The sequence below is a fragment of the Danio rerio genome, chromosome 23, assembly GCF_049306965.1.
Source record: "Danio rerio strain Tuebingen ecotype United States chromosome 23, GRCz12tu, whole genome shotgun sequence".
Classification (NCBI taxonomy): Eukaryota; Metazoa; Chordata; class Actinopteri; order Cypriniformes; family Danionidae; genus Danio; species Danio rerio.
In genome coordinates this window covers 4,547,172-4,560,919 of record NC_133198.1, presented here as the reverse complement: position 1 = coordinate 4,560,919, position 13,748 = coordinate 4,547,172, and the positions used below count along the sequence as shown (strand labels likewise).

At 37.8% G+C, this 13,748-nt stretch overlaps 3 protein-coding genes across 7 annotated transcripts in view; all 3 read right to left on the bottom strand.

Annotated features, from left to right (window-relative positions):
- Nucleotides 1-1,014, bottom strand: part of iqsec1a (IQ motif and Sec7 domain ArfGEF 1a) — a 127,511-nt gene extending 126,497 nt beyond the window's left edge. For all 3 annotated transcript variants that reach the window (NM_001386594.1, NM_001386597.1, NM_001386598.1), the window contains exon 1: nucleotides 448-1,014. In NM_001386594.1, the coding sequence (NP_001373523.1) occupies nucleotides 448-677 (230 nt within the window). In that variant the 5' untranslated portion in view covers nucleotides 678-1,014. The remainder of the gene's footprint in view (nucleotides 1-447) is intronic.
- Nucleotides 1-13,748, bottom strand: part of zgc:113278 — an 852,580-nt gene that overhangs the window by 517,230 nt on the left and 321,602 nt on the right. The gene's annotated exons all lie outside the window — the stretch shown is intronic.
- The window catches only part of nup210 (nucleoporin 210), a 74,494-nt gene continuing 63,522 nt past the window's right edge, over nucleotides 2,777-13,748 (bottom strand). For both annotated transcript variants that reach the window (XR_012398948.1, XM_002667560.8), the window contains exons 35-40: nucleotides 12,570-12,716; nucleotides 10,577-10,827; nucleotides 9,003-9,207; nucleotides 7,307-7,423; nucleotides 5,867-5,941; nucleotides 2,777-3,867 (exon numbers count right to left, since the gene is read on the bottom strand). Coding sequence is in view for 1 of the 2 variants with exons in the window: in XM_002667560.8 (XP_002667606.3) it covers nucleotides 3,764-3,867; nucleotides 5,867-5,941; nucleotides 7,307-7,423; nucleotides 9,003-9,207; nucleotides 10,577-10,827; nucleotides 12,570-12,716 (899 nt within the window). In the remaining variant the exon portion in view is untranslated. The remainder of the gene's footprint in view (nucleotides 3,868-5,866; nucleotides 5,942-7,306; nucleotides 7,424-9,002; nucleotides 9,208-10,576; nucleotides 10,828-12,569; nucleotides 12,717-13,748) is intronic.

Below are 13,748 nucleotides of genomic sequence, written 5' to 3'. Positions count from 1 at the left end.
TGGCCATATTATACACAATGAAATATTTATTATTATTATTATTTGTTTTAAGATTAATATTATTACTTGAGTTCAAATCCCTCATCCTAATCTACATGTAAATCCCCTATTTTCCCAGCTGTTTTCTGTTCATATTATACATACTGACAGAATTTATTTATTTATCTAAAACCCTCAGTCTTAATCACATGTAAAGCACCAGTTTTCCAGCTGTTTTCTGTGCACATTATGGTCAGACTCGCCACATTAACTTTAAACAGAATTCTGGTCATGCTGCAGTGGAGTAGCTAATATGCTCAATATTAAACCTAGCACAGCCCAAAATTTTATTCTTAAAATACTCATTACAATCATGTAATATTAAAAAAAACAGGTGAGCATGCGTGCAGTGACTGTGGTGTAAAAGCAGATGAGCATGTGTGTATGTGCAGAGCAGAGGACTCTTACTGCTGCTCCGGGCTGTTCTCTCGGATGGAGCGCAGTCTGCAGGTGAGCAGATGCCGCTGGTACTCGAGCCTCAGGCGGCTGTTCTCGGCGCACAGGTCGGACACATGCTGCTCCAGCTCAAAGATGCGCCTCTTCTGCCGCTCCAGCAGCGTCTGCTGGGTCTCTATGATCTTATTCAGCTCCTTCAGATATCCTGCCGCCTTTGTCGGATTCTCAGTCCGGCTGTCCATCCTCCCTAGGTTTAACCTGAGTCAGATGTTCCCCGTTTTCTCCGTGAATTGACGCGCTGAACAGAGGGGCGCACCGCACGTCCCGCGCGCAGCCATGCTGATGTGAAATACTGCCTCTGCGTCTCTTGTGCCACTAAAGGTTACATATGCTTACAGCAACTTGAATGCCGTTTCCATCACAGTTCTGCAAGGAGTTGGAAGCGCGAGAGATGGTCTTTCATGCGCTGGCCATGCGGCAGAATCCACTCATAAACGGTGGCGCAGTAACACCCTGCATGCGACGCGACGCAATAATAACGCAGCTGTCCAGATAGCAAACGCGCGACGTCGAATAAACCCGCCGAACGCATAAACAAAGGCGATGATTGGCCGAGCTCCGGTCAACGTAACGATTGCATCCGCAACCCCGAAGCGCGTCACGCTTCTAGTGCAGCAGCAGCAGCCAGCGTCGCGTTGACCTGTATATAGATAATGTACAGGATTGAGTAAATTAACAAGCTAATTTAATAGTATTCAATTTTTAAATAGTATGTATTTTTTAATGCAAAGATGGATTATTAATTGTGACATAAGTTCACAGCTAGAGCCTGCTGTTTTGAGGTCACAGAGGAGTCCCAGAGGCAGAAATATATCCCTTGGAGGTTGTGTGTGCATATCCAGAGGTGGGCAAATTCGGTTCTGGAGGGCCGGTGTCCTGCACAGTTTAGCTCCAACTCAAATCAAACACATCTGCTTATAGACTTCTAGTGGTCTTGAAGACAGTACTGATTAGCAATGGTTAAATGGAAACAAGCATTCCCTTTATTCTTTTTTCCCCAAAAATCTGGTCAGATATTACAAAATACATAATTCCTAATAAAGTAAAAGAAACACATTTTAAAATAGTACATATTATCCATGCAATGGTTTTATTAGTAAGTTTAAGGAAGGTTTTTCACCCTGATGGTGTTGTTTTTGTAAAATGGAACCGGAATCAACTCATCATTTATTTTTCAGTTGCAGTAACACAAAACGGTTTTGGCCCAAGTCTCCTTACTACTTTTTGAAGTGTTTTATGAATTTATCAATTTAACTGATAAAATTATTGTATTTGTGGATTGCAACTCTGGATTATTGGAAATGGACAAAATAACAAAAATTCTATTTTATTTGGAAAGTACCACATCCACAAAATAAAATGTATGCTGACTGTATCAAATTGTTAACTATTCTTCATTGATCTAAAAAACAATATATAATTCCTTCAATACAAAGTAATACCAAAGCTATTAAGACACCTCAACTGTTGGAAAAAATACCTAATGTACATGATTAATTTTTGTTGTTAATTCATTTGTACACGGTTTTATGTATATATATATATTTATATATATGTATGTATATATATATATATATATATATATATATATATATATATATATATATATATATATATATATATATATATATATATATATGTATATATATATATATATATATATATATATATAAATATATATATATATATATATAAAAACAGTACTGATTAGCATGTTCAGGTGTATTTGATTAGTGTTGGAGCTAAACTACGCAAGACACCGGGCCGGCCCTCCAGGACAGAGTTTGCCCACCCTGGCATATACTGTATCCTACAGCAGCAAAATGCTGAAGGTCAGGACATGTTACACTGCAGTAATATTTTACTTAATAGTTTTAAAAGGGACCTATTCTGCAATATATATATGTATATGTATATATATATATATATATATATATATATATATATATATATATATATATATATATATATATACACATACATACATACATACATATATATGTACATACACATATATACATACACACATATATATATATACATACGTATATATATATATATATATATATATATATATATATGCATGTATGTATGTATGTGTATATATATATATATATATATATATATATATRTGTGTGTGTGTGTGTGTGTGTGTGTGTGTGTGTGTGTGTGTGTATATATATATATATATATATATATATATATATATATATATATATATATATATATATATATATATAAATTTCAGGCAAGAAAGAGTCAAAACCAGCGTGACTATAGGTGATACTTAAAAAAAAAACATATTTATTGTTTATAGATCACAAGCATGCTGCAAAATAAGCAGACTGTAAATAAAAGAAAGAAGCTATTAACTCTCTGAGGGAGGTATGACTGACATAAGCAGAGACACGTTTACAAAGATTCAACTCAAAGCTTATGACAGATTTCACAACGCCTCATTTCAATCAGTGCAGCAGTCACATTATGGCTCTTGCCTACAAAGAAACAAACACGAAGAAAAACATTGTTTAAACAGCGCTTCGGTCTCACTCAAAAAGCTTCACGAGGCTATTATTTAGTCAAAAAGTCACATATTCTTAAAGCAAAACTCACAGTCATAATAATATCTACTGTGGGACTGAAACTTCAATTCAACTGCAAACAGCTTTGTTGACAGTCGTCCACTTGACCGTTTACTTTAGCCAAAGAATATATATTCACTATTATCGTAAATCAATTCGTAACCAGAAATGAGCCCTTAATCATTTAACATTCACATCATCAACTGAAAGAAGCTGCACTTAACTCCAAAGAGTTATTCAGAGTATTTCGAATCAATACATCGTTCACAAAAATCAAATGACTGGCCGTTAAATGTCTGCACAGCTTGTATAAGAGCACTTCGGACGGAATCAGTGGTTGCACTTTTCACAAAACAACATGCTACATAATCGAGCAGTAAGTCTGAAAGGTCGTCCTGAGCTTCAAAACAAACAAAAACACGAATCGGTAAAAAAATCAGACCATCTTGAGCGATGAAAACTACGGGAAAAAGCTGAAAATAACAATAAAACGAGTGCACAGCAAACAGTTAAATAAGCAAAGACATCAACACACGGCCCTGCCATATTCAATCACATACGCCTCATTCAGCCAACATATTTAAACAGAAAAGAAAGATATGAAGCAAGTAAGAAGTACTCCTGCACGCTTTTACTCCTGCGTTCAATAGTAAGGCACTTGATTCAGTCTTCAGATTGGAGAGAGCTCATCTAGAGCTGTAATCTGGAGAATACAGGCGCAGTCTGGGGCTTCCCTTCAGGTCTGAACTCACACTGTTGCTGAAGGGGCTTTCAGTCAGCTTTGCTACACCTGACACAAAAAAAACAGCAAATCATAAGCAGTGATTAAAGGTTCAAGAAACCAGAGTATTTTGTTTTTTTTTTGGAGACTTCAACAGATTTGTGTGTGTTGAGCATCAGTTAAGACAATAATATTAGCTGTTAGCTGTAATTGTGGGGAAAACTGGATAATTGAACACTTTTGTCAGCTAATTTCAGCTTCTGGGTTTAAAATGAGTATTGCGGTGGATCAAAATCAGTGATGTAGTGCGCATCTGCTAGTGAATAATACCGCGTCAATTTCTCTTTATTATTTATAGCGGAGTTTTCTTTTTTTTTTTTTTTTTTATAACTTTCTTTATTATTTTTGTTTACTTTAAAGCACAAGAACTTACAACTTTGGTCTAACAAACATTCACACCATAATTGACAATCAAGCATGCAATATACAAACAATCCATATATTAATATAGTGATAATATATTAATATAATAAAAAAAAAAAAATAAATAAAATAAAAAAAATATTTATAATAGAATAAAATTAAAATTACAAAAAGGAAACAAATTATAAATACAATAATAAATAATAATATTTAAAAAAAGGGTTAAAATAAAATAATAATCTTCTGTTTTAAACTTAACTGGTCTAATCCTCTTCAATTTGACTATTTCCTGTCGGATTTATGTCTTTAAAGTAAGCCATGAAAGGTTGCCAGATTTTATAGAATTTCTCTTCTTTCTTTTTTAGGGAGAATCTGATTTTCTCCAGTTCCATACGTTTCATTACATCCCTTATAAGATGTATATATGTAGGAGCGGCTTTCTGTTTCCAGTTTAATAATATTAACCTTCATGCTAATAGACAGACAACTGGAACTATATTTTGTTCAGTACTGTTCTCGAAATCAGTAATGCCTACAACTGCTATACGGGAATCTGGATCTATCGGCTTTTGACCCATTTTTGAGAATGTTAGAAATATATTTTCCCAGTACGATGATAATTTTGGGCAGCTCCAAAACAAATGAGCCAGTGATGCCGGTTCTAGCCCACATCGATTACATGCAGGGTCCAATTCTGGAAATATCTTATTAAGTTTTTGTTTGGACCAATGTAAACAATGTATTACTTTAAATTGTATGAGGCCGTGCCTTGCGCATTCCGATGATCTGTGGGTTTGTTCAAGGGCTATCTCCCATTTCCCGTCGGTGATTTCAACACCTAAATCTGCCTCCCAGGAGAATCTTAGGTATTCTAAAGTTGCTGTGTTTGTTAATTGGAAGAGCATTCCATATATTTATGAAATACCCCCCCCCCCCCCTTTTATTAGGGTCCGCAAAATTATCATTTTTGGGTTTTTATATTTTTTTTATATTTAAAAAAATTGTACCGAGGTAAATTGTGTTCACTTTGTAGTTGCTCAAATGCAGGAAATATTTGATCAATAAATATGTCTATAAAATTATGAATTGCTTTTTCCACCCAGTCATCGTATAATGTATTTTTATATGAGGGAGCGAATGAAGGATTTTTTTGTGATGGGACTTTGGAGGGAGCCAGCTTGCCAACCAAAAACAATTTCGGATCTGGGAGCATATCTTATATAGCGGAGATTTCTTATCCTGTGAGAAGAGTCTGCTTCTTAATTATTCATGCCAGCGAGTGCTTTCCGAAGGCAAGACAGACGTGCCAGTGCCAAGCTGTGAGATCCTATATTGATGACTGGGTGAAACCGCGTCCACGGACCCACGGCACACAGTACTTAGCTGTTCATGAAGGGTCGTATGTGTTTGTTTCCATGATCCACTGGGTTTGTTGCAGGTTTTTCTCTGAGATCATGTCAGGGACAATACAGCAAAGCTGTATGTGTGCTGCAAGCATTTTTGTGGGGAGAGCTGTATGAGAATTGGAGAATGGCAGACTTTGTCTTTTATCAGTGGAGTTCGTTCACATTTAGACACATCACCGTGCTGCTGTGTTCGCCTAAATCCTGTCTGATTTGGTATTTTACCGGTGCATATACAGTACCTGCAGGAGGCGGAGTCTTCTGGATGAATGCTGGATGATTGACAGGATCTCTCGGGGAAAACAAGGCATGGCAAACTATAGCAACACACAGAGAATGGGTACAATAGAAGATACAAAAACTGTTATGCCTACTTTAACACACAAGACCATGCTAATTATAATGCAATACACTGGTTACTTCAAAAGATGTTATTTCTCTCATTCTTTACTTTCAAAAGTGAATAGGCTTATCTCTCATTCTGGTGCTGTAGATTCTGTTTAACTGTTTCCTCGCTAGTGAAGTGTTCAGTTTTTACACTTACAAAGTTCACCATGTAAATAGCAAATCCGCCATGGCGCGATGCAACTGACTCTGATTGGTTTATTCTCAAAACACACCTATAGCTCATTAAGAGAATAAACTCAACCCTTTTAGACCATGCGCCACGGCACAAAGCGGATTTTTCCGTCCTTAAAATAGCAAAAGTGGATTCAGACAAGCCCCTAATGCTTTTGTTCCCTGCGCTTTGGACTTTGCGCATGGATCATTAAAACAGAGCCCAATATGTCACAAAAATCACCTCATTTGCTGAATAACAGAGAAAGTTGTGACCAAATTTAGACTCAAAATCACCCCAAAGTGGATGAAAACATCCCCAACAGCACACAGGGGTTAATTTTGTTTGATTCATAGTGAATGCAATCACTTCCAAAAGTCTATGAAATTTGGCAATTCTTGTCCATCTCGATTCTCATGATTAAGCTTTGCTCTCATTTAAATTCAAGGGCACTTACTGTGTAGAATGGCCTAACTTATTATCAATATTATTTATACTAAATTTGAAAGAAAAAGGCTTGTGGCAATTGCTGGTAATCACATGGAGATACGCAAGAAACTCCATTTTCTCAACCTTTACCTCATTTGAGTGTACACGTTTAAACCAGACTGTATTTCAGATTATTTTAAGTAAAATGTAGAAATCGTTTTAATTAAGAAAAAAGTAAGAAATGCAATGTTATCCTTAAAGTCCTGTGAAGTGCTTTGAAACATGTTTTATTCAAGGTTTGACAATCTCAACTGAAAAACGAAGAGAGGGCGGAGCATAGTGTAGCTCTTCCCCTCTTTTAAAAAACAGCCAATAGCGTTTTGTGTTATCACCGCTCTGCCAGTGAGAGTAGTTGAGCTCAAGCCCCTCAAATAAAAAGCATCTTGAAGGGGGCGGGGCATGTCAGATACCAGAGAGCGTTTGATTGGTCAAGAAAAAAACGTTGATCCATTTAGGCGGACTGCAAGCTTTACATGTGTACATCGGTTTTATATCTTCTAATCATGAAGTTTGTGATTGTTCTGTACCACATCGGCTTATAGATATCCCTAAAGACTAAAATACTGATACTAAAAAGTGTTATTTTGATTGCACTGAACCCTCTAAGTGTTGTGCTTGATGTGGAAGTATTTACCGATGATGACGACAGCAGTGGCAGCCAAAAGAGCGAATAAAGTGAAGAACATCACTTGATAGGAGTCAATAAACTGCTGGAAAATGTTGGGCCCGTCCGCTCCCTCTACCATATGAGCTAAAAGAAGAAGCAGGTTAGCGTTGAGAAATGAAGATGAACAGAGCACTAAACCACCACATTATCTGAAATAGCAATATTTATAATAAATAATATTAATATATTTTTGGAGCCACACAATACATAACAGTTAAATGTTCATACAAAGGGCACTTTGAATAAAAACAAAATGTGTACTGAAAAAAAAAACCCTGGCTGTTTCTTAATACCAAGTATGCAAAGTTCAGACTTGCGTCCTTAGAAGTTCAGACTTGCTAAGTTCACACTTAGAAGAACGAACTACAGAGGACGCAAGGACACAAGTCGGGTACTTCTTCAAATGGAACAGCAGTGTGTGTGTGTGTGTGTGTGTGTGTATATATATATATATATATATATACATATATATATATATATATATATATATATACATATATATATATATATATATATATATATATATACATATATATATATATATATATATATATATATATATATATATATATATATATATATATATATATATACACATATATATATATATATATATATACACATATATATATATATATATATATACACATATATATATATATATATATATATATATATATATATATATATATATATATATATATATATATATATATATATATATATATATATATATATATATAGCACAATGGGAGCATATAAATGTATGGATACAGTGTATGAAGTAATATATACTACATAGGTAAGTCAAGCGATAATAATAATAATAACAAATAGTAATAATATTAGCAATATTGTTAATAATTAAAGTAGCAAAGCGATAATTAAAGTAACCCTGCTGAAAAATCCAGCTTAAACCAGCCTAGGCTGGTTGGCTGGTTTTAGCTGGTTGACTAACCTGGTTTAAGCTGGACATAGCTGGTTGTTCTGGACTCCCAGCCTGGCTAGGCTGGTCAAGCTGGTTTTAGTTGGTCATCTCCCAGCCTTACTAGCTAAGACCAGGCTGGAAATGGCTAGAAACCAGCCTGGAAATGGCAAAAAACCCTCTAAAACCAGGCTGGTTGACCAGCTAAAACCAGCCAACCAGCCTAGGCTGGTTTAAGCTGGATTTTTATGTAGGGAAAACAGTGTGTTTTTATTAAAACATGGTTGTGCCAGTAACAATTATTGCTTGAAACTATTATTTTAGTCAGTCAGTTTGGTGCCGATGTAGTCTAAAGTGTTTCTCAACCATGTTCCTGGAGCACCACCAACACTGCATGTTTTAGATGTCTCCTTTGTCTGTCACACCCATTACAGGTCTTTCAGCCTCTGCTAATGAGCTGATGATCTGAGTCAGGTGTGTTTGGTTAAGGAGACATGGAAAATGTGCAGGGCTGGTGGGCCTCCAGGAACGTGGTCGAGAAACACTGGTCTAAACCAATGTAAACCCTGTAGTCTAAACCGACAGCACACTGGAAAACCTCAAAACATTCTGCAATTCTGAGTGTGCCTCATGCTGGTGAGTGGGCTTGACAAACCACCTGTTGAAAACACTCTTTCATCTCAACAAAAAATTCTGCTAAATGATTAAGTGTACTTTAGCGATTATAAAGGCACAAACCTTGCACAGAAGTGCTGCTGGCGGTTAGATGCATGACAGACACTGGGATGAGCAGCACCTGATCACTGGATGAGCTGCTTACAGACACTGAGGCGGTCAGCGCTCCCTGAGGGTTCACTACTCGAACTGTGTATCTGGCGTAGCTCGGGAAGCTCAGAGAAACCTCCTTCTCTTCGATCGCAATCACAGGAGAACTGCTCTTCACCTAAACATCAAGTAACACAACCACACCATGTTTTACCTAGCATTTCTGAACAGCCCTATGTCCACTGAAAATGCACATCACGTGACCACACACACATCGGACAGTTCAAGGATGTACTGCTGGATTGCGTCTCTCTATAGTTGTTAAACATGATATTTAATTACTCTTGTCTCTTTCTAATGACTCTTCGGTCTTTTGAATCTATCAGGTAACCTGTCACAATGTCAGAACACTGCTTCAAACTTTCGCTTGCACTTAGTGATTTTAGTGAAAACATCAGATACTGTTGGTTGTGCACCTTTTTTTACTGGTGTACAACCAACATTACTGGACATGTGGTAATTTGTGTGTAGCTTATCTTTATTTATTTATGATTTGATTATGGGTAAAATAAAGACCATGCGGGTCAGGTAGATGAAACGGTAGGCTACAAATAATTAATTCGTTATGAATTAATTACGCATAAATAATTAATTTACCTCCGCCTGTGACGACGATGCCATGGTCCATCTCGTTGTTTCGCATTATAAGCTGCGTTCACACCAGACGCGGAACGCACGTCAAGCGCGAGTGATTTACATGTTAAGTCAATGCAAACGCGCGAATAGACATCCTGCGGTGCGATACGCGCGAATGGCGCAGCGCGAATGACGCAAATTGCGCGAAAGGTGCGGGGGCGAATTGAGCGTTTTGCACGTTTGACGAGCTTAACGAGCGTTTCGCGCGAATCTCTCGAATTCGAAAATCTGAACTTCAGCGGACATTTGCGCCGCATTAACCAATCAGAAGCTTGCTCTTGTGGGGGCATGATTGTGACGTAGAACCTGTTGTCGGTGTTCCGGGGGAAAGCCTCCAGGCGACACCGACAACAGTTCATCAAACTCGGCTCAGTCAGAAGCCTCCATCATCCAGGTTCAGTTTCTGGAGGAGTTTATGAGCTCACAGAGCTGGATGCACCTCTGAAAGGATGTAGTAGACTCAGACACGGCCCTAAACGTATCGACACGGTTTTTCAGTCTTCATAAAGCAAATAAACACTGTTATTTTCTTCATAAAATCCATGTTAGCCTTTTAGCAACGAAGCAACAGTCACCGGGAAGACAGAAGCTTTGCCCATCACGCGAATCCGCGTCTGTTCTGAAGTAAATTTGACACGCGAATGAAGCGGGTAAACTCAAATGTTCACACGGCTATTAACGCGCGAATAGCGCGATTTATCTGCGCATTCCGTGTCTGGTGTGAACACAGCATAACCCTAGGAAGCACTAATATATATGGTGTCTGCATAATTTTATATGACTCTATTGTTTGCAATCTGGCCAATTTCATTTTTCAGACACACAAAGAGAGACAAAGACAAGATCATTACTTCTAGCTGCTGAAGAGCGGCTGTGGACCCGTATATGGTGAGATCCGCAGACGTGTGCTGGTTACTCAGGATGATGTCCGTCTGATCAGCGTAGATCCCCGGATTGACGGGCAGTCGAGCGCTGATCTGCTCTCCAATGAAGTGAGCTCCCTGTACGGCGGCCGTCACCTCCACCTCAGTCATGGACATGCTCAACACCTTCACCTGCTGCTCACTCATGGGCTTAAAGCTCAGCGCACAGCTGTAGTAACCTAGCATTCACAGGAGAGAAAGACGGCAGGTTTTTCTCTAAGTACTATGGGACTTTGTCAGACTTTGACAGGGACTTTGTCAGTAACTGTTACAATTGAAATGGACTAGTTTCTTCCTCCTCAGGATCATAACATGGAAGTGTCATTAAAATTGTTGCCTTGTTTTGTGTAGTTTGTGAAATATGTGTTTTATTGTGTGTTATAGGTTGTAATCGCCCCACGCGGTTTGTAATCACGTATCTATTATAGATCAGTGCTTGTACTGTATCTCTCAGGTTAAATCTTTATGGGCTGTTCACATATCACGTCCAAAACTACATTGAAAACACGATGCATGCGTCTTCTTTTACTGATTTAAATGCGTTTCTGAACTGCCAATTCTCTGCTGTTTGCCTTTGCTATGGCCACCATCAGCTGTTCCTCACATGCGCGGTGTAGTCAGTTTTCAAAATAGTTAACTAATTAGTTAGTTAGTTAAATAGTTAACAAAATAGTAACTATTGGCACAGTGTGGATTAATACTGAATGCGTGTCGTTATTACTTGAGGTTAGGGTTAAGAGTAGAGTATATGCTGGTGCTTAACTGCATTGCTTTATTGCATTCCTGCATTGGACTCTCACATACTTTCTGCTACTTCATAGCCGTAGTGGGCATTTCCCTCTGTCTCGCGCTGAACCCAATCAACCAATCACAACAGACTGGGTCATCGGACCAATCAGCGCGGATAAGCTTCGTGCTAAGGAGGGGTTTGGGAACAAATGAGTCGCTGAACTAATCATATGGGAGTCATTTGGATAATTATATAAAAAATAAATGCATATTATAAGACACGCATATCAGCCTGTTGTAGGAGACCCCCAAAACCAAAATATGACTATTTATAATGCAAAATGGGGGCTCTTTAAATTTCTATTGAGTAATTCAATGACTTTTAAGACAAAGTAAATAGAAAAGTCATTTAAATTATGCAATTATTTACTTTTTATGCAGCCTGTGAGTTACATATGAAAATTCTGGATTCGATAGATGCGTAGGAAAAAAAATATTGATGTCAATAAATAATGTAAATACTAACTCGTAGTTTTAATAAATGTAAGAATTTTATTTAATACAACTTTGATGAAGTGTTGAGAGTGTGCAGCATTGGGTCACACTTTATTTTGATGGTCTGTTTGTTGAATTAAGTTACACTGCATCTACATGCCAAACAATTCTCATTAGATTATAAGTAGACTGTTATGTCGGAGTTAGGGTTGGTGTTAGTTAGTGTAAGTTGACATGTACTTGCAAAGTTTCTTATAGTCAGTTAAAAGTCTGTTGAAGCAGCAGTATCAACAGATATTAAGCAGACAGTCTACTAATACTCAAATGGACCATCAAAATAAAGTGTTACCCAGCATTGTTTGATGGTTCATTCTGAAAATAAATATTATTTAAATATCACTATTAATTAACACAGCACATTTTAACTTGTGCAAAATCACTGTGATGTTGTGCTTTACCCAGCTCGTCTGTAATCATGCTTATTTATTATTTCTGGTTTTCTTTTCTTATTATTGTACATAATTCAAGTTCTGCAAGTGCTATAAAATAAACTGTACAACAACAACAACAACTGTCAGTTGAATTGAACAAAGAGCCGAATTATTAACTGTACATCTGAGGACATTAATAGAAACAAAATACATTTCAGCTCAAAAGTTTACAGTTCAGCATCTCCAGGATGTGTGATCTAACAGACCTGTGCTGGCGTCGAATGCAGTGTGTGTGTGGTAGACGTCGTGAGCGGAGAAATCCACAGCGCTGCTGGTAAACTGGAGCTGGCAGCTGATGGAGGACTCTGGGTGGAGCAGAGCAATGCTGTCCAGCTGGGAGGAAGAGCAGCTTCCTGTGGACACCAGAAAACTGCGTGTTAAATAGGGCTGGTTGCCGAAACCTGTTGCCATTATGTCACCAGTACCTTTGGAACTGGTGTGCACCGGACCGAATCAGCATATGAATTTCAGTGCCTAATTTCGGTGCCACTGGTGCTGCGATAAGAAGGTAAAGCAGGTCGCACACCAGAAGCGATGCACATCGTCGTGCCATGCAGCGCCATGCACTTTAGAATTTGCAAGTCAGCGGCTGTTTACATCACCCAGCCACGACTCAGGACACTGTTCATATTTCTGTTGCACCACAGAGCGACATTTGAATATTTTATTTTCTTTCCATATATGCATTTCTTTGGTTGTTACTAACATCAGGTGAAAATTTCAAGTCAACGACACATTTTGGAATATGTTTTCTGGAAAAAAAATGGTCACATGTTCAATACTTATTTCCTCTACTGTATGTCCAAGCGAACTGCTTAATTAATGCCTTTCTATAACCTTTCTATACCTTTCAAACAAAGAAATAAAAATAAACATTAGCATTGGACAACCTGCGCACCAAATATATGATATGTTTTCCCTAAAAGCTTCAAAAGAAACCTCAAGGACTTCACATTAGGCAGTGGTTTTGGATTTCTAAATGTGTTGCACATGCAAATTCTCCCAGATGTGGAGCCATGCAAAAAGTCACAAAAAATAGCAAGGTGTAAATATTGGTTAAGGGGTGTGTGTAGGTCAACAGTGTAAATGCAGATGTATTTACAAAATTAACAGCTGTAAATAAATGCAGGTATTTTAAATCTAAATATAGTGTAAATACCATAGACTGTAAAATATATGGACGTAGTATCCGTGACGTCACCCATAGGTTTCTAAAGAACGCAAAAGAAGCCACAAGTAGGCGCGGCCAACCATCCCCATTTTTGTCGGCATTTTGTTTGCGCGTCATCACACCGACGGCGGGATACCAAACAAGGGCAAGGGCGGAGCTACAGACACCTGCTGGCATGTCGCTTGGACCTGGTTCAGACACACTTTACTTTGGG